The following is a 26086-nucleotide window of genomic DNA, read 5'->3' on the forward strand; positions in this document are numbered from 1 at the left end:
AGCATTTGTCACTATAAACTTCGCCTCTCAGAACTACTTTCTCTCCATCCTTACAGTCAGTTTCTGAAATTTATCTTGTTCTTTGATTCAGAATATAGTCCCTTTGTCTTCATTTTCCTTGACTCCCTTTGTTGGTTTCTGTGCATTAGATAAAACAGCCACCTCTTTCAGTCATGACAGATTGGCCTTGTGTAGGAGTGAACCTTGCCAATAAGCCTGGCTCGATCTTCCAGGTGCCTCTCAAACCTTTGCAATTGCACAAAGCACCACCTTTGTTCTTTGTTCTTAGTGGCTTCCAGGAGACTAGTCAGTGCCCCAAATTCCTTGGAAATGCCCACACACCCATTCATGTTCTTGGATGACTACTAACTGTCTGCCCTTTAGCTAATTAGGGCAAGTCTAGTGGTAATGCCTTGAATGTTAGGAGCTCTCTTATTCTTTGTAGTTCATCTTTGTGCTTCACAAGTCCACAAGACTTTCTTACCATTTTGAAGATGGCTTTTCCTTAAGTGGATATTTTCTTGGTTACTATAACATATGATTGTTTCCCACTGCTCTGCTAAAGTTGGTTCTGACAGTTTCTGCTTATTTTTTTCAATGTTTCTGTCAGGGAGCAAGAGCTTGGTGCCTTGTAGTCTACCACTTGCTGATGTCTGCCTTAAAGTGGTTGTTTGGAAGTTGCCGCAGAACACTTAAGTTTGTATTTTATTGCAAAGTACTCAGTCACTTGGCCACACTAGCTTTAGCACATATTCTATTTCTTACATGGTTTTTTTACCATTAGAAATTTCCCAACTTTGTGATAGGCAGATCACAAAGCAGCCATATTGCCTATCTAGATTTTTATTCCATCTTGTTATTACAAAAGATGATATAAGTAATCAAAATTGTGTTCTCTAAGAAAGTGGTCATATAGCATCTAGTTTATGTTACGAAAATTCACAATATAAGGGAAAGCCTATATATTTTTGTTTCATGAGCAGGTAAAGGGAAATTATTAAGCATTACCTAATTAATTTTTGGTAGAATAATGAGTCACACAATAATATTTTAAATATACATATTAATTGATAGATTGATTGATTACAATGAAATTATTATTAAGTTAAGACAGACTGCCCTATGTTTGAATTTCTTATTCTCTTTTAACAACAGACTATACAGTTGAAATACTGTAACTCTTAATTATGTTCTACTGTGTCCAAACATTATAAATCTCTACTTACCTAAAACTTTGTTTAAATCTAATTGCAATATTAGGTCACTAGTTGATGGATTTATTGCTGGAAGATTTTCTGCAGTATCTGGAAGTTCTGAAGCCACTTCATTTTTAACTGAAATAATAATAGATTGCCAGATTAATTAATTTAAAACTAACATTTTGTTTGAGGTAAAATTATAGTACATAAAATTAGAGATATTTCACCTTAGAATTATTTAACCTTATTTACTTAACAATTTAACATACTGATTATTCAATTAAATACAAATATGTCTAATAATTTTTAAAAGCTTACTAAATAGCTACTATGTGCCAGATATTATACTACGTACTTTTCAGATATTATCTCATTTAATCCTCACAAGAATACTAGGCAGTAGGTATTTTACTCCCATTTAACAGATGAGGGAAGTAGAGCTTAGTGGGATTATGCATATTTTGGAAGGTCACACAGTTATTAAGTGCAAAAGCTTCAAATAAATTTTGCTCTTTTAGACTCTAAAACCTATTCTCTAGCTAGTAAACTCAAATGTCTACTGGGACTGAGCATGTAATGTGAGTGAAATGAACCTGGTGATGTTCAAAGTGGCATGAACAGCAGAAGTGAAGAATAGAAGAAGTGAAGAGTAAATATTTTATATAAGGCTATTGCTCTCACTGACTGTTACAAATGCAGGCCTACGTTCCTGGATCATCTAAATTCTCAAGAGAAGCTAGAAATGTAGATATTTACAAGGAATTCTAAGATTTTGGAATATTTGCAAGTAATTTAGAAGTTTTAAGCATATTTGTAGGACAAAACAAATCATCAGCTATTGCCACAAGAGAATTACCTAAATTTAGGAAAGGATTAATTCTATCACATGGTTGGAATTTGAGAGCCAATTACTAGTTTATGTTTCTTTGGAAAATATCATGATTTACCTACCAATATATCTCTCTACATTAAAATCTGGATAAAATTGGCACTTTCAAAATAAAAAAAAATAAGCAAAATATGCCAGGAAAAAATGGAAAGAATAATTAAAAATTAAAATTTTCAATTAAACTAATAACCTTTCAACAGTGCCAAGCCCAGATATTTTCATGAGTGGAATTCTTTATAATTCTTCAAGGATTGAATATTATGCTATAGCACATAAAAATGGAATTTTTCCATTTCTTTTTTTAAAATGTAAATCAAGAATTTTTTTTAAGGAAGATTGGCCTTGAGCTAACATCTGTTGCCAATATTCTTTTTTTTTCTCCCCAAAGCCCAGTACATAGTTGTATGTCCTAGTTGCAAGTCATTCTGGTTCCTCTACGTGGGATGCTGCCACAGCATGGCTTGATGAGTGATGCTGAGGATTTAAACTGGTAAACCCCAGGCCACTAAAGGGGAACACGTGAACTTAATCACTCAGCCATGTGGTTGGCCCTCTCCATTTCTTTTACAAAGTCAAAATAGTCATTACAATGATATTGACATTGATATAGACATAATTGGCATAACTGACATAAAAATACTGCAGATAGAAATATAATAATGCAAGTCACATATGTAATTAAAAGTAATAATGGCTCCATTAAAAATTCAAGAAACAAGTAAAATCAATTTTAGTAATGTTTTATTTAACCAAATATATACAAAACATAATTTTTACATATATTCAAAATAAAATCAATGAGATATTTTACGTAATTATGTTCATAGTAGGTCTTCAAACTCAAATGTGTATTATAAACTTAGAGTACATCTCAATTTGAACTAGCTGCATGTCAAATGCTCAATATCCATATGTGGCTAGGGTTGCCACATTACACATTACAGCTTTAAAATATAAAAGCAAAAATCTTAAATAAAAAGCAAGGAAATAAAATTTCATTCGCAGAATACAAGGTAGGTTTATCTATTAATATAGTTACCATATTAATGGTTCTAAAGAGAAATCATGTCAGATTATCTTAAGGTAAAAATTCATTTAAAAAACTTATAAATTCTTTTTAAATTTTTCCCAGTTTTAATGAGATATAATTGACATAAATATTGTGTAGGTTGAAAGTTTACAATATGATGATTTGATATGCATATATATTGCAAAATGAATACCACAATAAAGTTAACACAATAAAAGCAACCTATAGAATAGGAGAAAATATTTGCAAACTACATATCAGATAAGAGGTCAATATTCAAAATATATAAAGGATTCATACAACTCAATAGCAAAAACACTAATAACCCAATTAAAAATGGGCAGAGGATCTGAATAGACATTTTCCCAAAGCAAACATACAGATGGCCAGGAGGTACGTAAAAGATGTTCAGCATCACTGATCATCAAGGAAATGCAAATCAAAACCACAATGAGATATTATCTCACACTGTTAGAATGATTATTATCAAAAAGACAAGCGTGGTCAGCCCCATGGCATAGTGGTTAAGTCCAGCATGCTCCACTTTGGTGGCCTTGGTTCATGGGTTCACATCCCAGGCGTGGACCTACACCACTCATCAAGCCATGCTGTGGCAGTGACCCACATACAAAATAGAGAAAGACTGGCACAGATGTTAACTCAGGGCTAATCTTCCTCAGGCAAAAAAAAATAGAGAGAGAGAGAGATAACAAGTGTTGGTGAGGATGTGGAGAAAAGGAAACCCTTGTGTACTGTTGGTGGGAATGTAAATTGATACAGCCACTATGGAAAACTGTATGGAAGTTCCTCAAAAAATTAATAATAGAACTGCCTTAAGATTCAGCATTCCCACTTCTGGGTATATATCTGAAGGAAATGAAATTAGGATCTCAAAGAGATATCTGCACTCCCATGTTCATTGCAGCATTATTTCCAATAGTCAAGATATAGAAACAATCTAGATGTCGTTCTGCAGATGAATGGATAAAGGAAATGTCATATATCTATATCTATCTACCTATCTATATATATATACACACACATACACACACAATGAAATATTATTCAGCCATAAAAAATAAGGAAATGCTGCCCTTTGCAACAACATAGATGGACCTTGAGGGCATTGTGATAAGTGAAATAAGTAAGACAGAGAAAGACAAGTACTATATGATCTCACTTATATGTGGAATCTAAAAAGTGCCAAACACAGGGTGGCGCAGTGGCATAGTGGTTAAGTTTGCATGCTCCACTTTGGTGGCCCGGTGTTTGTGGGTTTGGATCTCAGTCACAGACCTACACACTGCTCATCAAGCCATGCTGTGGTGGCATCCTACATACAAAATAGAGGAAGATTGGCACAGATGAGAGGTCAGGGACAATGTTCCTCACCAAAAAAACCCCAAAACCTGCCAAATTCATGAAAACATAGAGTATAAAAGTGGTTGCCTGGGGCCTGAAGGTGGAGGAAATGGGGATATGTTGGTCAAAGGGTGCAAACTTCTGATTATGAGATTGATAAGTTCTGGGGATATAATATCTAGCATGGTGACTATAGTTAACAGTAGTGTACTGTATACCTGAAATTTCCTAAGAGAATAGATATTAAATGTTCTCACTATAAAAAAAATTAACATTTATGTGAAGTGATTATTTCTTTTGCCGTGCAGAAGCATTTTAGTTTGATGTAGTTCTTGCTCATTTTTGCTTTTGTTGCTTGTGATTTTAGTGTCATATCCAAAAAATTGTTGCCAAGACCGATGTGAAGGATCATTTTCCCTGTTTTCTTCTAGAAGATTTATGGTTTCAGAGGTTTTACATTTAAGTCTTTAATCCATTTCAAGTTGCTTTTTGTGTATAGTGTAAGATAGAAGATCAATTTCATTCTTTTGCATGTGGATATCCACTTTTCCCAACACTGTTTATTAAAGAGACTATCCTTTTCCCGTTGAATATTCTTGGCTCCCTTGTGTGATATTAGTTGACTGTTTATGCATAGGTCCTCTGGACTCTCAATTCTGATTCATTTGTCTATGTGCCTATTTTTATGCCAACACTATACAGTTTTGATTACAACAGCTTTGTAGTTTATACTTTGAAATCTCTGAAAGTGTGATGCCTCCAGATTTGCTCTTCTTTCTCAAGATTGCTTTAGCTATTTGGGGTCTTTTTTGGTTCCACAAAAATTTTAGGATAGTTTTTCTATTTCTGTGAAAATTCCATTGGAATTTTGACGATGATTGCATTAAATCTGTAGATACAATTGGGTAGTATGCACATTTTAACAACATTAATTTTTCTTATCCATGAACACAAGATATCTTTCCATTTATCTGTGTCTTCTTCAATTTCTTTCATCAAAATCTTATAGTTTTCAGTGTACAGGCATACCTCAGAGATACTGTGGGTTTTGTTCTGGACTACCACAATAAAGGGAATATCACAATAAAATGAGTCACACAAATATTTTGGTTTCCCAGCGTATATAAAAGTTATGTTTACATTATAGTCAAGCGTTCACTAGCATTATGTCTAAAGAAGCAATGTACATACTTAATCAAAAAATATTTGATTGCCAAAAAATGCTATCATCTCGGCCTTTAGCAAGGTGTAATCTTTCTGCTAGTGGAGGGTCTTGCCTCGATGTTGATAGCTGCTGACTGATCAGGACAGTGGTTGCTGAAGGTTGGGTGGTTGTAGCTATTTCTTAAAATAAGACAATATTGAAGTTTGCTGCATCAATTGACTCTTCTTTTCATGAACAATTTCTCTGTAGCATGCGATGGTGCTTGACAGCATTTTATCCATAGTAGAACTTCTTTCAAACCCTACTGTTGCTTTATCAATTAAGTTCATATAATATTCTAAGTACTTTGTCATCATTTCAACAATCTTCACCAGGAGTGATATCATCTCAAGAAACCATTTTCTTTGCTCATCCATAAGAATCAACCCCTCATCATTAAAGTTTTATCATGAAGTATCAGCAATTAAGTCACATCATCAGGGTCCGCTTCTAATAATCCTAGTTCTCTTGCTATTTCCACTACATCTTCAGTTACTTCTTCCACTGAAGTCTTGAATCCCCCAAAGTCCTCCATGAGTATTGGAATCAACTTCTTCCAAACTCTTGTTAATGTTGATGTTTTGTTTTCAGTATTTCTTTTTATTGCCAAATAATATTCCACTGTATGAATATATCACATTTTATTTATTCATTCATCAGTTGATAGAAATTTGGGTGGTTTCCACTTTATGGCTACTATGAAAAATGCTGCTATGAGCATTAGTGTACAAGTATTTATGTGGACATGTTTTTATTTCTGTTGGGTATGGACCTAGGAGTGGACGTGCGGGGTCATATGGTAACTCTATGTTTATATAGGTCCTGCCCACTCCCCACCCCACTCTACCTGCACTGCCCTGTGCAAAGCAGAGCAAAGAAAGAACAAGAAACCAATTTGGGAGTCAAAGGTTATCGGCCAGCACACAGAATGAGCACAATTATTTATGTGAATACAAACACATTCAAAACCAAACTCCTTCTTTTGCAAGGGACCTACAAACTCAAGTATACATAGAAAACACATTCGGGCAATTGCCTGGGCAGGGATAAGACAGGGAGAAAGAAACGGGACTAAAAGGGAATATGCAAATAAATGAAACAAGGCTTTGCAGGAGTAAATAGCCGCTCACAACCCAAAAAGTACTATTAACCCTGAGTACTTTGAAAAAAGAAGAGGTTGAGGTGAGAATGACTTCAGGGTAAGGGAATGTGACGCTTATTCAACTGTTCTTTAGTTCCCATAGGAAAAGGAAATGAACATTTAGGTTATGAATTATTATTATATTTTTTCCTTTTTTAAAATTAAGGTTATGAAAGTTAACATCCTTGTGAAATTACAGTTGTACATCATTATTAGTCATGTTGTAGGTACACCACTTCACCCCTAGTGCCCTCCCTCCATCCCCCTTTCCCCTGGCAACCACCGATCAGTTCTCTTTGTCCATATGTTAACTACCACCTATGAGTGGAATCATACAGAGTTCGTCTTTCTCTGTCTGGCTTATTTCACTCAACATAATACCCTCAAGGTCTATCCATGTTGTTATGAATGGGACGACTTTGTCCTTTTTTATGGCTGAGTAGTATTCCATTGTATATATATATATACCACATCTTTATCCAATCATCAGTTGCTGGGCACTTAGGTTGGTTCCATGACTTGGCTATTGTGAATAATGCTGCAATGAACATAGTGGTGCATGGAACTTTTGGAATTGCTGATTTCAGGTTCTTAGGATAGATACCCAGTAGTGGGATGGCTGGGTCATAAGGTATTTCTATTCTTAACTTTTTGTGGAATCTCCATACTGTTTTCCATAGTGGCTGCACCAGTTTGCATTCCCACCAACAGTGTATGACGGTTCCCTTTTCTCCACAGCCTCTCCAACATTTGTCACTCTTGGTTTTGGATATTTTTGCCATTCTAACAGGTGTAAGGTGATATCTTAGTGTAGTTTTGATTTGCATTTCCCTGATGATTAGTGATGATGAGCATCTTTTCATATGTCTATTGGCCATCTGTATATCTTCTTTGGAGAAATGTCTGTTCATGTTCCCTGCCCATTTTGTAATTGGGTTGTTTGATTTTTTATTGTTGAGTTGTGTGAGTTCTTTGTATATTACGGAGATTAACCCTTTGTTGGATAAATAACTTGTGAATATTTTTTCCCAATTAGTGGGCTGTTTTTTTGTTTCAATCCTGTTTTCCCTTGCCTTGAAGAAGCTCTTTAGTCTGATGAAGTCCCATTTGTTTATTCTTTCTATTGTTTCCCTCATGTGAGGGGCTATGGTGTCCAAAAAGATTCTTTTGAAGCTGATGTCAAAGAGTGTACAGCCGATATTCTCTTCTAGAAGACTTATTGTTTCAGGCCTAATCTTTAGGTCTTTGATCCATTTTGAGTTTATTTTAGTAAATGGTGAAAAAGAATGGTTGATTTTCATTCTTTTACATGTGGCTGTCCAGTTTTCCCAGCACCATTTGTTGAAGAGACTTTCTTTCCTCCATTGTAGGCCCTCAGCTCCTTTGTCAAAGATTAGCTGTCCATAGATGTGTGGTTTTATTTCTGGGCTTTCAATTCTGTTCCATTGATCTGTGCATCTGTTTTTGTACCAGTACCATGCTGTTTTGATTACTGTAGCTTTGTAGTATGTTTTGAAGTCAGGGATTGTGATGCCTCCAGCTTTGTTCTTCTTTCTCAGGATTGTTTTAGCAATTCGGGGTCTTTTGTTGCCCCATATGAATTTTAGGATTCTTTGTTCAATTTCTCTAAAGAATGACATTGGAATTCTGATTGGGATATCGTTGAATCTGTAGATTGCTTTAGGTAGTATGGACATTTTAACTATGTTTATTCTTCCAACCCATGTGCATGGAATGTCTTTCCATCTCTTTATGTTGTCATCGATTTCTTTCAGGAAGGTCTTGTAGTTTTCATTGTATAGATCTTTCGCTTCCTTGGTTAAATTTATCCCAAGGTATTTTATTCTTTTTGTTGTGATCATGAATGGGATTGAGTTCTTGAGATCTTTTTCTGTTAGTTCATTGTTAGCATATAGAAATGCTACTGATTTATGTATGTTGATTTTATACCCTGCAACTTTGCTGTAGTTGTTGATTGTTTCTAATAGTTTTTCTATGGATTCTTTGGGGTTTTCTATATATAAGATCATGTCGTCTGCAAACAGCAAGAGTTTTACTTCTTCGTTGCCTATTTGGATTCCTTTTATTTCTTTTTCCTGCCAAATTGCTCTGGCCAAAACCTCCAGTACTATGTTGAATAAGAGTGGTGAAAGTGGGCACCCTTGTCTTGTTCCTGTTCTGAGAGGGATGGGTTTCAGTTTTTGTCCATTGAGTATGATGTTGGCTGTGGGTTTGTCATATATGGCCTTTATTATGTTGAGGTACTTTCCTTCTACATCTATTTTATTGAGGGTTTTTATCATAAATGGATGTTGGATCTTGTCAAATGCTTTCTCTGCATCTATTGAGATGATCATGTGGTTTTTGTTTCTCATTTTGTTAATGTAGTGAATCACGTTGATTGACTTGCGGATGTTGAACCATCCCTGTGTCCCTGGTATAAATCCCAATTGATCATGGTGTATAATCTTTTTGATATATTGCTGTATTCAGTTTGCCAAAATTTTGTTGAGGATTTTTGCATCTATGTTCATCAGTGATATTGGCCTGTAGTTTTCCTTCTTTGTGTTGTCCTTGTCAGGTTTGGGGATCAGGGTGATGTTGGCTTCATAGAATGTATTAGGGAGTGCTCCATCTTCCTCTATTTTCTGGAATAGTTTGAGAAGGATAGGTATTAAATCTTCTTTGAATGTTTGGTAGAATTCTCCACAGAAGCCGTCTGGTCCTGGACTCTTATTTTTGGGGAGTTTTTTCATTACTGTTTCTATTTCTTTACTTGTGATTGGTCTATTCAGATTCTCTATTTCTTCCTGATTCAGTTTGGGTAGGTTGTATGAGTCTAGGAATTTATCCGTTTCTTCTAGGTTGTTCAATTTGTTGGCATATAGTTTTTCATAGTATTCTCTCATGATCCTTTGTATTTTTTTCGGTATCTGTTGTGATTTCTCCTCTCTCGTTTCTAATTTTATTTATTTGAGACTTCTCTCTTTTTTTTTAGTGAGTCTGGCTAAGGTTTTGTCGATTTTGTTAATTTTTTCAAAGAACCAACTCTTTGTTTCATTGATCCTTTCTACTGTCTTTTTTGATTCAATATCCTTTATTTCTGCTCTAATTTTTATTATTTCCCTCCTTCTACTGTCTTTGGGCTTTGTTTGTTCTTCTTTTTCTAATTCTGTTAGATGTCGTTTATGTAAGATTTTTCTTGCTTATTGAGGTGAGCCTGTATTGCAATGAATTTCCCTCTTAGGACTGCCTTTGCTGCGTCCCAAATAATTTCGTACAGTGTGTTTTCATTTGCATTGTCTCCAGATAATATTTGATTTCTTCTTTAATTTCTTCAATAATCCATTGTTTGTTCAGTAGCATGTTGTTTAGTCTCCAGATTTTTGGCCCTTTCCCAGCTTTATTCTTGTAGTTAATTTCTAGTTTCACAGCATTATGATCAGAAAAGATGCTTGGTATTATTTCAACCCTCTTGAACTTATTGATGTTTGCTTTGTTTCCCAAGATATGGTCTATCCTTGAGAATGTTCCATGCACACTTGAGAAGAATGTGTAACCTGCTGTTTTTGGATGAAGTGTCTTATATATATGTATTAGGTCCATCTGATCTAATTTTTCATTTAATTCTATAATTTCCTTGTTGATTTTCTGTCTGGATGATCTGTCCATTGGTGTTAATGGGGTGTTGAGGTCCCCTACTATTATTGTATTGCTGTTGATGTCTCCTTTTAGTTTTGCTAATAGTTTCTTTACGAATTTTGGTGCTCCTGTGTTAGGTGCGTATATACTTATAAGTGTTATGTCATCTTGGTGGAGCATCCCTTTTATCATTATATACTGCCCCTCTTTGTCTTTCTTTATCTGTTTTGCTTTGAAGTCTACTTTGTCTGATATAAGTATGGCAACACCTGCTTTCTTTTGTTCATTATTAGCTTGGAGTATTGTCTTCCATCCCTTCACTTTGAGTCTGTGTTTGTCTTTGGGGCTGAGGTGTGTTTCCTGGAGGCAGCATATTGTTGGATCTTGTTCTTTGATCCATCCTGCCACTCTGTGCCTTTTGATTGGAGAGTTCAATCCATTCACGTTTAGAGTGATTATTGAAACGTGGGGGCCTAGTGTTGCCATTTTATCACTTGTTTTCTGGTTCTTTTGCATTTTGTCCTGATGGAGAGCTGTTACTTTGTGTTATTGTCCTTCTGGATTTTGTAACCCCTTTCCTTTTTTTGATTTTTCAGGAATGAGGTTCTTCCTGAGCATTTCTTGAAGAGGAGGTTGTGTGGCAATGAACTCCCTTAACTTTTGTTTATCTGGGAAAGTTTTTATTTCTCCATCGTATTTGAAGGATATTTTCACTGGGTAGAGTATTCTTGGCTGCAGGTTTTTGTCCTTCAGAGTTTTGAATATTTCATTCCAATCTCTACTAGCCTGTAAGGTCTCTCCTGAGAAATCTGCTGATAGCCTTATGGGGTTTCCTTTGTAAGTTATTTTCTTCTGCCTGGCTGCCCTTAGTATTTTCTCTTTGTCATTGACTTTTGGTAGTTCCACCACTATATGCCTTGGGGTTGGTCTTCTTGCGTTAATAAAGTTTGGAGATCTATTGGCTTCTGTCACATGAAGTTCCATCTCTCTTCCCAAGTTTGGCAAGTTCTCAGCTATTATTTCTTTGAACAGGCCTTCTTCCCCCTGTGGGGTCCCTCGTAGGTTGTGGGGGCAATTGCAAGGGGGCCTCAGGCTGCTGATGCCTACTGTTGCAGCCCACTTAGATGCACTCCCTCCTTGTGGTCTGCAGTGGTGTTGTGGGCTTTCCCAGCAGCCAGGAGCAGGATCACCTATAATCGCCACTTTGTCCCTAACAGAGCCCACAAGATCACACTTGTCCACTATAGGTCCCAGCAGAGCTATGGGTATCTTCTGCAGTGTGTCATTAGCTCACCTAGCTGTGCTACTTTTGCCTCAGGGCCTTCCTGCCTTGCGATTGCCAGTTGGGACCTCTCCACTAGTGCTGTGCAGAGGCTTTCGCTGAGGCTGCTGTAGGAACCTGGAGTTCCCCCTGGGCTACATAGCCGTTTCACCAGAGCTCCACTCTGCCCCACTCCATTCTCATGGGATCTCTGGGAGCCCCTTGCCTCGTCTGGGACACAGCCAGAGTCCGTGGGCCTGACGGTGGCTTGTAAGCTGCTGCCTTGTGGGGACTTCTGCTCTAGGGAGCTTCCTGGTGTTCTGAATGCTGGGCGGGGCCTCCCTGCCAATGGCGAGCAGAGGCCCTCCCTGCTGGGAGTGTGCGGGACCCTGGAGTGTCCCCTTGGGCCACAGAGCCAGGTGTTGGAGCTCCAACCAGTCCCCAAGCATGTCCACGGGAAGTCCGGGCACCCCCTGCACCAACCTGTGTGCCAGAGACCATGGGCCCAGCAGCAGCTGGTGGTCTGGTGCAGTGCCAGGGAATCCACCCGCCGGGAGCTTCCCTTTGCTCTGGATTCTGGGTGGGGCCTCCCAGCTAATGGCGAGCAGAGGCTTTCCCTACTGGGGGGGGGGGTGCAGGACCCCGGAGCCTCCCCTCGAGCCACAGAGTCGGGCACTGGAGCTCCGACCCTGTCCCCAAGCATGTCCACGGGAAGTCAGGGCGCCCCCTGCACTGACCCGTGCACCGGAGACCATGGGCCCAGCAGCAGCTTGTGGTCTGGTGCCATGCCAGGAAATCTGCCCACTGGGAGCTTCCCTTTGTTCTGTATTCTGGACGGGGCCTCCCTGCTAATGGCGAGCAGAGGCTTTCCCTGCCAGGGAGGTGTGGGACCCCAGAGCCTCCCCCTGGGCTGCAGAGCCAGGCGCTGGAGCTCCAACCGTGTCCCCAAGCATGACTACGGGAAGTCCGGGCACCCCCTGCACTGACCCATGCGCTGGAGACTGTGGGCTCAGCAGCAGCTGGCAGTCTGGTGCCGTGCAGGGGAATCCGCCCACTGGGAGCTTCCCTTTGTTCTGGATTCTGGGCAGGGCCTCCCTGCTAATGGCGAGCAGAGGCTTTCCCTGCCAGGGAGGTGTGCCAGGGAATCCACCCGCCGGGAGCTTCCCTTTGTTCTGGATTCTGGGCGGGGCCTCCCTGCTAATGGCAAGTGGAGGCCTTCCCTGCCAGTGGGTGTGGGACCCTGGGGATTCCCCCTGGGCTTAGGTATAATCACAGGGGGCTTGAGTAGGGCTGTTGTCACCTGTTTCCACCGTCGCTCCACTGGTGAGTGCACACTCCCACCCTTGGTGTGTGGCGATGCTATGGGGGAGTCCGCTGGAAGAGAGCCTCCTGCAGGAACTAGGCTGTCCAGGGGTCGGGGGTCGGGGGTCGGAGAGTTTTCACCTATTTCCACCTCCTCCAGGGGGGAAGTCCGTCCGCCTTCCAATGTATAGTAGTATGAGACTCTGAGGCATCTTGAGATACTATCTGGATAGCCTTAGGTTGGCTCCCACCTGCCAGCTGAGAAGCTCCGCTGCTCCCAAAGGTGGCTTTTTCCTCTCTGGCTGGAGTTACTGCCTCTTCTGCTTTAATCAGGACTGTCCCTTGTTGTGGGGGTTCTTTTTATCCAGTTTTCAGTTTTCAATCCAGGGTGATTCTTCCTAAAATTGTTGTAACCTGGTTGCGTTTGTGGGAGGAGGCACGTTCAACGTCTGCTCACAGCGCCATCTTGATGAGAACTCCCATTAATGTTGATATTTTGACCTTCTACCATGAATCACAAATGTTCTTAATAGCATCTAAAATGATGAATCCTTTCCAGAAGGTTTTCAAGTTACTTTGCCCAGATCCATCAGAGGAATCACTATCTATGGCAGCAAAATATATTTCTTAAGTAATAAGACTTGAAAGTCAAAATTAGTCCTTGATCCATGGGCTGCAGAATGGTTGTTGTGTTAGCAGGCATGAAAACAACCTTAACGTCATTGTACACCTCCATCAGAGCTCTTGGGTGACCAGGTGTATCGTCAATGAGCCCTAATATTTTTAAAGGAATCTTTTTTTCTGGGTACTATGTCTCAACAGCGGGCTTAAAATATTTGATAAACCATTTGTTGTAAACAGATGTGCTGTCATCCAGGCTTTGTTTTTCCATTTATAGAGCACAGGCAGAGTAGATTTAGCATAATTCTTGTTGTTTTTTAACTTTCATGCTAGAGATAAAATTAAGTGCCTTGGTTTATTGGCAAATTCAGTACTTCTGCATTTCAACTTTATTTACTGTGGGCCACCTTTTGGTTCATGTTTCAGCCAACCAAACAAACTGTTAAAGCCCATTCTGATCCTCCAAGCTGCAACATGGAATAGAGAATCTCTGCTTAGTGGGCCCATATCAATAAATTCAACCTGATTCAACTTTATGTTCTTTCCACCATTATCCTACACTTTTAATATCAAATCCCACATATAAGTCCCAGATTTCTATCTGTATTCATTGGAAAAATAATGTAATTCTTTTGGAGTACAGCACATCTTCTTAGGGGTCACATTTTGTACTTCATCTTTATAGGCCTGCTGAAACTTGAATCTATTTGTAGATCCAGAAGCAAAGGGGAGTGGTGAGTGGGTCTTGAGGAAAAGCAAGAATGTCTTGCAAGGTGAATACCTCAGGGGAGGACATTACAGTTTTCTCAAAGTAGGGTTAAACTCTTCAGACAGGAGTGGAAAGCCTGCTTCTAATGACAAGAAAGACTCAGCAGAATTTAGACATCCATGTCCCTGGCTTCATTAGGATCTTCTGATATGTCCCCATTCCAATTTTTAACATCCCATCTTTCCCAATCAATGCTCTCATTTTAATAGCAGAAATCCTGCAAGGTTGGCAATTCAATTTGTGTTATAATTCAGTCACTTGCAGGATGAGGCTGGATTTTGTTTTCAGCAATCTCAAATCTGCAGCTACAGGAGATAAGGGTTTCTTTCAGGGTAGATATAGAAATTTTTGGTCATTTATGTGGCTCTTGAGCTGGGATCCCTGAGCTCAAATTTGAATCCCTGAGCTCATTATTTACTTTCCCCATTTTATTCAGCACAATCAGGAGCCACCAGCCAATCTCACTATACTCTTTATTTTGACAAAAAATCTTCTAAGGTATCGAATATATAATTACCTGGAATCTTGCATCTTATAATTATCTGATTACAAGTATCCTATGGTGATTTTTTTTAATATAGATCTCTATTGCCACATTATAATATAGACTAATGGTGTTCTCTTTACCACTGGAAATAGAGTCATCTGTGCCTTTAAAACTAATGATATTAGAGAACTAATTCTAAAAACCCCAGGACCAATTCAGAAAACTCATCCTTAAGACTCTGTTCCTTTTTTTCTTTCTTTTTATCTAATAAATATATTCATCAAAGTTTCAGGACACAAAATCAACACACAAAAATCAGCTGCACCTCTGAACAAACAATGAAAATTACAAAAAGAAAATAAAATAAACAATCCCTCCCACAAGAACATCAAAAAGGGTAAAATACTTAGGGCTAAATTTAATCAAGAAAGTGAATGACCTGTACACTGAAAACTACAAAACATTGTTGAAGGTAATTAAATGTACACAATAAATAAATGGATAGACATGCCATGCTCATGAATCAGCAAATACATTATTGGAAGAATATTGTTAAGATGTCAATATTACCCAAAGCAATCTACAGATTCAATGCAATCCCCAATGACATCCCTCACAGACACAGAAAAATACATCCCCAAATTCATCTGGAATCTCAAAGGACCCTGAATAGCCAAAACAACCCTGAAAAGGAATAGAGTTGGAGAAATCAATCACACTTTCTGACTTCAAAACCACCACAAATCTAAAGCAATCAAAACAGCATGGTACTGGCATTAAGACAAACTTGCTGATTAATGGAATGGAACAGAATGGAATGGAATAGAAAACCCAGAAATAAATCTTAACATATATGGTTAAATGATTTTTGACAAGGTGACAAGATAACTCAAAGGGGAAAAGGCAGTCAAATGTTGCTGGGGAAACTGAGTATCATTATTCAAAATAATGAAGTTAGACCCTCAAATTACACCAAACACAAAAATCAACTAAAAAACGGATCAAATACCCAAATGTAAGACCTAAAACCATAAAACTCTTAGAAGAAAACAAAAGGAAAATCTTCATGATATTGGATTTGTCAATAATTTCTTGGACATGACACAGAAAGCATAGGAAACAAAAGAAAAATATATGTTAATTGTACTACATCAAAATTTAAAACCCCGGGGCTGGCCCAGCGATGCAGCAGTTAAGTTCACACATTCCCCTTCTGTGGACCAGGGTTTGCTGGTTCGGATCCCAGGTGCCGACATGACACCACTTGGCAAGCCATGCCTTGGCAGGCGTCCCACATATAAAGTAGAGGAAAATGGGCATGGATGTTAGCTCAGGGCCAATCTTCCTCATCAAAGAGAGGAGGATTGGCTGAAAATGTTAGCTCAGGGCTAATCTTCCTCCAAAAAAACTAAAAACCCCTCTGCATGAAAGGACACCATCAACAGACAGAAAAAGCAACCAATATAATGGGCGTAATATTCACAAATCATGCATCCGACAAAGGATTAATCTATAGAAGGCATACAGAACTCCCCAAACTGAGAAAAACAATAAGAAAAAGTCCCGTTAAAAAATGGGCAAATGGGGGGCTGGCCCCGTGGCCGAGTGGTTAAGTTCGCGCGCTCCGCAGCAGGCGGCCCAGTGTTTCGTTAGTTCGAATCCTGGGCGCGGACATGGCACTGCTCATCGGACCACGCTGAGGCGGCGTCCCACATGCCACAACTAGAAGAACCCACAACGAAGAATACACAACTATGTACCGGGGGGCTTTGGGGAGAAAAAGGGAAAAATAAAAAAATCTTTAAAAAAAAACAAAAAACAAAAAACAACTCATTGAAGGGTGATAAAATAATTAAAAAAAAAAAAATGGGCAAATGGTCTGAATGGATGCCTCCTCAAAGAAGATACACAAAGGGCCAATAAACACAATGCTCACTGCACATGTAACATATAAATATTACTTAATACACATGTAACAATGCTCAACATTACAAATCACCAGGGAAATGCAACCAAAAAAGACTGATAATAACAAATGTTAGTGAGGATGTGGAGAAATAGGAATCGCTGTGCCCTACCAGTAGGAATGAAAAATGGTACAGCTACCATGGAAAAAGCATGGTGGTCCTCAAAAAAATTGCACACAGAATTATCATAAGATCCAACAATTCTACCTCCAAGTACATGCCCAAAAGAATTGAAAACAGGGACTTGAACAGACATTTGTACATTTATGTGCATAACAGCACTCATAATCCAGAAGGTATAAACAACCCAAATGTCCATTGATTGATGAATGGACAAACAACGTGAGGCACATACACACAATGGAATATTACTCAGCCCCAAAAAGGAATGAATTTTGTTTTTTGGTTCTACAATTCTTTTTTTTAAATTATTATTGTGGTAATGTTGGTTTATAACATTATATAAATTTCAGGTGTACATCATTATATTTCAATTTATGTGTAGATTAAAACATGTTCACCACCCAAAGACTAATTACAATCCATCACCATACACATATCCCTAGTCACTGCTTTGTCCTCCTCCCTTCCCCCTTCCCCTCTGGTAACCACCAATCCAATCTCTTTCTCTATGTGTTTGTTTGTTGTTGTTTTTATCTTCTATTTGTGAGTGAGATCATATGGTATTTGAGTTTTCTCCTTCCGACTTATGTAACTTAGCACAATACCCTCAAGGTCCATCTATGTTGTCACAAATGGCCAGATTTCATCCTTTTTTATAGCTGAGTAGTACTCCACCACATATAAACACCACATGTCTTTCATCCATTCATCTCCCAATGAGCATCTAGGTTGCCCCCAAGTCCTGGCTATTGTGATTAATGCTGCAATGAACATGGGTGCATGTATCTTTACGCATTCATGTTTTCCTGTTCTTTAGATAAATACCCAGCAGTAGAATGGCTGGATAATATGGTAGCTCTATTCTTAATTTTTTGAGGAGTTTCCGCACTATTTTCCACAGTGGTTGTACCAGTCTGCACCCCCACCAATAGTACATGAGAGTTCCCTCTTCTCCATATCCTCTTCAACACATGCTATTTCCTGTCTTGATAATTATAGCCATTCTGATGGGTGTGAGGTGATATCTCATTGTATTTTTGATTTGCATTTCTCTGAAGTGCATCTGAATTAGCAAAACTGAACATCTTTTCATGTGCCTGATTGCCATCTGTATATCCTCCCCAGAGAAATACCCACTCAGATCCTTTTCCCATCCTTTAATTGGGTTGTTAGCTTTTTTGTTGTTGAAATGTATGAGTTCCTTATACATCCTGGACACTAACCCCCTATCAGACACATGGTCTGAGAAACTTCTTCTCCCAATTGTTAGGTCGCCTTTTCATCCTGTTGACAGTTTTCTCTTCTATGCAGAAGCTTTTTAGCTTGATATAGTCCCATTTGTTTATTTTTTATATTGTTTCCCTTGGCCAGTTAGACATGGTACTTGAAAGTATGCTGCTAAGACTGATGTCAAAGAGTGTACTGCCTATGTTTTCTTCTAGAAGTTTCACATCTTCAGGTCTTACATTCAAATCTTTAATACACTTTTAGCTAATCCCTCTGTATGGTACAAGATATGGTCCACTCTCACCCCTTTACACGTGGCTGTCCAGTTTTCCCAACACTATTTATTGAGGAGACTTTCCTTTCCCTATCGTATGTTCCCAGCTCCCCTGTCAAAAATTAGCTGTCCGCAGATGTGTGGGCTTACTTCTGGGCTCTCACTTCCACTCTGTTGATCTGTGTGTCTGTTTCTGTGCCAGTACTGTGCTGCCCTGACACCTATAGCCCTGCAGTATACCCTGAAATCAGAGAGCACGACACTTTTAGCTCTGCTCTCCTTTCTCAGGAGTCCTTCAGCCACTTGGGGTCCCCCATTGTTCCATCTAACTTTCAGGATCCTTTGTTCTATCCCTGTAAAAAAAATGTCACCGGTACTCAGATAGGGACTGCAGTGAATCTGCAGACTGCCTCAGGAAGTATGGACATTTTAACTATGTTAATTTTTCCAATCCAAGAGCATGGAATATCGCTCCATTTATTTGTGTCTTCTTCTATTTCTCCTAATAATGTTTTATAGTTTTCAGTGTACAAGTCCTTCACCTCTTTGCTCAAGTTTATTCCTAGGCACTTTATTCTCCCTTAAGATTGCTCCTGACTGCCATGAAGCACCATGGCTGGAAGGTGGCTTTTTCCTCTCCAGGAAGGAATTTCTGCCTCTTCCACCTCAGTCAGCACTGTCTGTTTTTACAGGGGTTCTTTTTATCCAGTTTTCAGTTCTCTCTCAGGGGTAATTGGTCCAAGAGTAGTTGTAAATTTGTTGTGTCCATGGGAGGACATGAGTTCAGAGACCACCTATGCCACCACCTCTCTAAGATTCTGTCCCTTTAGAACCATTCCTAGTACCAAAATATGTTAGGGATCTCCAGAAAAGTAAACAGAGAGATTGATTTTAAGGAATTGGTTCATGGATTGTGGGGCCTGGCAAGTCCAAAATGTGTAGGGCTGGTGAGAAAGCTGGAATTTCCAGCAAGAGTCAATGTTTCAGTCTTGAGTCAAAGACAGTCTGGAGGCAGAATTCCTTCCTCTCTAGAGAACCTTAGTGTTTCCTCTTAAGGCTTTCCACTAGTGGATAGGATCCCCCACATTATGGAGGGTAATCTGCTTTACTCAAAGTCTACTGATTTAAATTTTAACTTCATCTAAAAAATACCTTCATAGCAACTTCTACGCTCATGTTTGACCAAGCAACTGAGTACTAGAGCCTAACCAAATTGACACATAATTAATCATAACAGTTGGCTATCAGCCTTGAGAAGGACATTCAGGAAAACACACATATTATTAATCTGATAGAAGATTACACCCTGCCACAACTCTAAGAAAGAAAAACACCATCACTAAGCGGTTTCTGCCATGCTCATTACAATGGAGACTAATATTGTTAAAGATCAACCACCAGGTGTTTTAGAAGCTCAAGCCACAGGAGTGCACCAGTGCAAACTCTAGAGACAACTTAAATTATGGCAAGATGTTTATGGGAAATGTGGCTTTTCTGTATCAAGTCCAACAGACTCCTTGATTCTTGTCTGCTGTAGCTCAAGGTGGATGCTGAATGTGGGTTAGGGGGACACAAAAAATAAGTACGTTGTAGCTGCTGGGCATCTCAATGTGTTTTTTGTATTTCCTCTTCTACAGTATTCTTTTATAATGCCAAATGAATGTAATATTAGTTCAAAGCCTATTTTCTCTTTTAAATTTTATTATAGTCTGAAATTGTGCCTACCATTGGGAGTCTTATAATAATTTTTAGAGAATAAAAGAAAATTATTTTAATTTTTGGATTCATATATTAATTTGTTAATTAATGAATATTATATATTATTTTATTATTAATATTAATATTAATTTATATTACCATACTACTTGCTTAAATATACTGAATATCACCATGAATAACACAAAATTTTGGGTCTTTCTCTGATAATTTAGTTGAAAATAGATTTGGGGGAACTCTGAGGGTTAAGCTAAAGGCATACTGCTATCTACTATTTACTTTCTATTTCAGTTTGTCTTGTGCTTTTTGGTAATCCTTTCATTTTGAGCCTTTCTGAGCCATCTTGTAGGTAGCTATATCTTAAAAACTTTATTCACCATATTTTGTCAATTTTATAATGCATATTTTTTCACATTTAACATCCTTAAAATTGGGATATGTTACAATAAATGGAAATAAAGCACTGTGTCATAATTTAATTGGTAACATTTCTGCTTCCTTATAATACCTAAAAATGACATATATTATAATCAACCATCTTATAATTAAATATAGTAACTGCATTAGGCATTTTTGATAAAATTTGAGTAAGCTTGTTATTTAAAAGTTGACTTTAATTCATTCATATTTATTTTAATAAATTATATTTCCTGTTATATCTGACATCTTATATGTTTTTCATTATGATGCTTTATTATTGTTTTTATTTTTGACCCCAGACTTCTGTAGATTTTTATGTTTTTTTTGATATTTTTATTCATATAATGTTGAGCATTTGCATATTGTGTTTCAGCTTTATGAGTTGATTACCATTAAATAACTGGCAAGCATGTTTGAACTTATTTCTCTGTTAATATCAAAAATTAAACCTTGGAAAGTAAGCAAAGTTGTTACAATAATCACATAATCTACTAAGTATATATTCTTTATAGATTAAAGATCCATATGTAAAAATAAAATAATATTAAAAGAAAACATAGAAAAATATTTATATAACCATAGGGTTAAGAAGACATCAAAAAATGAAAACAAAAACCTAGAAATTATAAAGTAAAATATAGACATATATGACTACATGCAAATTGAAAAAAAAGTGTCAAAATAAAATGTAAAAGATAAAACTATAAATTGATAAAAATATTTGTAATGCTATTTCATATTTTTGGCTAATATTCAAAGAGCATCTAAAATTGTAAGAAAAAGCAAATAACCTAATAAAAATGTGTGAAAGGTAAAACAGAAAAGAAAATGAAAAGAGATAAAATAATAAAAGATATTCTACCTCACTAGCAATCATGAAAATACAAGAAGGGCAAAAGGACAAAGAGGTGATTTTCTACCCTTCATATGAACAACGATACTATTCACTGGTATAGAAAATACAAGACACACACAGCTCAGTATTGATGACTAAACACACCTACTCAAACTCACTAAGATTTTAATATTTTATGATTTCAATGAGTTAGAGTGAGAAAGTGACTTAAGAGCAAGTATCTAAGTGAAAGTAAAACACTACTAAGGTTCTCTTCTTTGGTGCAAAGACTTAGCAGGAAAAATATAAGCTTAAGTATGTGTGTATTAAGACAAAAAATTAAGGGCAAACTTCAAAGTGATAGAGGAGAAAAAATGGAACAAAGAAAACTCAAACAATATAACATACAGCCACAAGTGAATAAATAGAAACAAATAAGTATTCTCAAAAAACAATCCACAATCTTGGCAGTTAAATTCAATTCTACCAATAATAACATTTAATATACTATTTGCGTACACTTTAAAACTTCACAAAAACATACAATACATTTTAATGGAATAAAGGATGCCTATGAAAATAAGATTACCATTTACCTCTGAAGGGAAGAAAGATAACAGGGAATGAGGGTGGTAGTCAAATGATACGGTGTGGGGATCTTTAGTTTTATGTGTAATATTCTAACATTAAGATAAAGCAGGACATAGCATATAATATTAGTGTACTCACAAAGAAAGAAAGAAAGATAGATAGATATAGAGATAGAGAGATAAATAGATAGTTAGATAGAGAAAGACAGATAAAAGCCTAGAAGCCAATATGACAAATAACAGAGGTTAGTTCTGGGTCTAGGTGGTAGGCATATCAGTGATTGTTATTTTCTTCTTTGTACTTTCTGTATTGTTCAAATTTGCCATAATAATAAAAGGAAACACATGAAGATGAGCAGGTCTGGGGTCAAGATGAGAGTTTTTTTTAACATAGGGAGTTCTAGCAGCTGGTAGATTCCAAACTATCTATTGCAAAGTCAAGTACGAGTATATCGAAAAAGATGGCCAGCCAGCTTTGTACAAACAGCTGAGATTTACCAAAAAGTTTTGTAAATGGCGTCAATTTCTATAATTAAGAGGTTTTTTTCCCCAAATGCTTTCCTGACAGAATAAGAATAGTCAGGTGTGAGGAAAAGAAAACAGGCTTTTAGAATTGAAGGTTATAAAGTGAAATAATAGTCACTAAAGGTAGTATAGAATAGTGTTAATGAATAAGGACGTTAAAGTAAAAGCAAAACCAAAAAACCAAAACCAAAACCAAACGAAAAACCAAAAACCTAGAAAAAAGAAATTCACATTGAAATTTTGGCTCTTCTACTTAGAAACTATGTGTTGATATTGGTAAAGTCATTTAACCACTTAAAGTTTCAAGTTCTTTAATCATCTATCTGTAAAATGGGATCCCATAGTGCCTGGTACATATTAAACATCTCAATAAATTGTAACTATTGTCATTGCTACTTTTAGAAAGGAGAATGTGTTGAATAAAAAGATAAAGCTAGATGGGACTGAAATAAAATAAACTGAGTTCCAAAATAAAAGCAGAGGGGGATAATCTGTTGGATGACATATATTGAATTTTTATTTTTAGTTCTATGTCAATAAAAATAAAACTATTATCATTATTATATTAATTATATTACATCATTATCATTAATTATAATAACTAAATTATTTAGTTAAGCAATGAGAATCATATAACTAGTATATGTACTATTATGTTTTATAATCTATCATCTTTCTGACATTTTATAAACTTTCTGCTCTTAGACTCTGGGACATTATAGCGTTATTTTAAAAGGTCCATTCTTTTTACCATATCAAAATTATGACACAAAATATATTTATTATCTATACAACATAGTCAATATATAAAGTAGAAAAATGCTCACCAGCTATAGCAAATAATAATAATAGTAAATAGTTTTATGGGGCTTATTACTATCCAAGCACTGTTTTAAGCATTTCACAGAATTCCCACAATGACTTATGAGGTAGATACTATTACCAGCCCTACTTTTTCAGATGAAGAAACTGAGGCCTGGAGAGATTAGATAATTTACACAGTTAGTAAGAGACAGAAGTGGACACAAAAGACACGTAGTCCATCTCCAGCATCTGTACTTTTAAACACTACCCCTACATTGCATCTCTTAAAAAGACAGGCATCTCCTAACGAAAATAACCCAAATATCCATCCACTGGAGAGTAGGCAAATTAACTGTGATATATTCCTAAACCAGATAATTATACAACAATAAAAATAAATGAGCAAGAGCTGAAATTATCAACAGTGATTAATCTCATAAATATTGAACCAAAAAAGCAAGTTGCCAAAAAAAAGCATATGGCATACTACCATTTAATCATACAAAACAACAGCATAAACCATTTACAGATGCAAATATAGCTAGTAAAAGTATAAAGAAATATATGGGAATGATAAACACTAAATTCAGAATAGAAGGAGGCAATAATCTGAGAGGGATAGAGAGGAGACTTCAATATTTAAGACATATTTGTTAAGCTGGGACACAGACACACGAGTGTTCATTATATTGATTCTTCCATCTTTCTATATTTCAAAATAAACTAAAAATGACAGAAATAACCTAAAATACCAGGTTTTATTTGGTTCATAAGAAGCTCAAAGAAAAATTAAATATTCTATTATACTAAGTCAAAAATCGAAATATATTTTTTCCATCCTTCTGGTAATGTCATATTTTTTTCCAAATCCATTTTTGAAGCAGAGAAAATAAATAAACATCTTTAAAATATACACCAGTATCTAGATAGTAGTAGAAAATATATAACAATATCAAGAGTAAGTTCCAGAGATAAAAGCCAAATATTCCTTTTCCCTTCTTGAAACTATATATAAAAATAAACTTCCTGAAACTTGATATAAAAATATCAAGCATAAGGTCTGCTGGATAATAACCAATATGTTGTAGCAGATAATGGTACCTGGTAAGAATTGAAATGTGAATACTGGGTGAATGTCATACTTTAAAAATGAAATAATTGTAATAGCTCTATAACATTGCTAGAAAAGTGTTTCCTAAACTGGTGCTCCATGAAACACTATTCAAAGAGAAAGAAGAAGGCAAGGTTTCTTGGTCAATACATTTAAGAAATACAGTGTAATAATTAAGACGCTAAAGACTGTGAGAAGTAGCAAGTGGTACTAACAGCATTACAACATTTGTACTAGTTCTGCAGAACTCCAATTTTTTTGTAAATTATGTTCTAAAACATACAACCTAAAGAAAAATTCAACTCTAAAATCATAAATAAAGCTGATCTACATTTAAAATGTATTTTAAATTGTTAAATGTTTTATGACTACCATTTTTAAATATGTTTATCAGTATCATACATACCTCTTAATCTTTGAGATTGGGAAACCCCATTTGTTTGAATTTGATCCTTATATCCTGTAGCCAGTTCTAGATCTTTAAGTGCAAAATTCCCACCTGAGAGTTCATCTACGTCCTGATCTACCAAGATGAAAAAACTTTTAGTAAATTAAATACAGAAATACTACTGAAACCTATCTACTGTGGCCTAATTCCAAAAAGATTATAATGTCTGAAGGTTAAGAAAACATTATTACATATTACATGAAGTAAGAGGAGAAATATTATTACTCAATAAACGCCGGAAGTTCATTTGACAAATTTCAACGTCTATTCCTTTGAAAAGTTAGAATTATATATACTCCTAGACATTTACTTTCTTAATATAGATTATATTTCTATCTGAATTCAGCAGCTAACACCTTGATTTATAGTGAAGCACCATAAGATATTCCTATTATAATTATGAACAAAACAAGAACGTGGATCATTATCATTTTAACAATTTCCTAGTTCTAATAAAATTGGTAACATATGAAGTAGAAATTATGATGATTTTCAGCTAACATTTCTTGTCAAATCTAAATATATAGATCTTTCATATAGACTTTTTATTATAAAAAATTAAATTAAAAGAGATAAAATATATATCTTGGGCAAAGGGACTGCACATTTTCAATGTCAGTGATATCCATAGGTTTTTTTATTATAACTCATTTATATTTTCATATAGCTTTCCTGAAAATGTTTAATCACTATACACATTTCCCTGTAATATTAAGATCTGTTTTCTTACACTCTTCCCAACTGATATTATATACTTTTGGTATTTGTTATTTTATAAATAACAACTTATTGTATTATTAATATAAATCTATTTGATTAATAAGGATGAAAAATATCTGCTATATGTTTTTCTGTTGGAGAAATTAATTTTTCCTAACTTCTTTTAATATACTTTTTTATTAAAGAAATAATCTAAATATGTTATTAAATAATTTTATAGAAAGACTATATTTCATATAAAGGATATAACCTATTGACTGTCACAAATATTTTTTCTGGTTTATTGTTTGCTTTTTAATTTTGATTTTGGTGTTTCTGTGTACAGAAATTTTAAATTATTATTCAGTTAATTTTTAATGATCTTTCCCTTAAGTTTCTGGCTAAGAAGTCATGCTTAGGGTAGTTTTCCTCAAAACAAG

At 36.3% G+C, this 26086-nt stretch overlaps 1 protein-coding gene across 13 annotated transcripts in view; it reads right to left on the minus strand.

Annotated features, from left to right (window-relative positions):
* CCDC7 (coiled-coil domain containing 7) overlaps window positions 1-26086 on the minus strand; it is a 463736-nt gene that overhangs the window by 70820 nt on the left and 366830 nt on the right. For 9 of the 13 annotated variants that reach the window (XM_070601701.1, XM_070601699.1, XM_070601700.1 and 6 more), the window contains 2 exons: window positions 24906-25022; window positions 1227-1334 (listed from right to left, as the gene is read on the minus strand). In XM_070601701.1, the coding sequence (XP_070457802.1) occupies window positions 1227-1334; window positions 24906-25022 (225 nt within the window). Of the gene's footprint in view, window positions 1-1226; window positions 1335-24905; window positions 25023-26086 lie in introns of those variants that run through there. The other 4 variants (XM_070601703.1, XM_070601702.1, XM_070601712.1 and 1 more) reach the window with 3 other exon arrangements.

This window comes from Equus przewalskii, chromosome 30 (assembly GCF_037783145.1).
Source record: "Equus przewalskii isolate Varuska chromosome 30, EquPr2, whole genome shotgun sequence".
NCBI classification, from domain to species: Eukaryota; Metazoa; Chordata; class Mammalia; order Perissodactyla; family Equidae; genus Equus; species Equus przewalskii.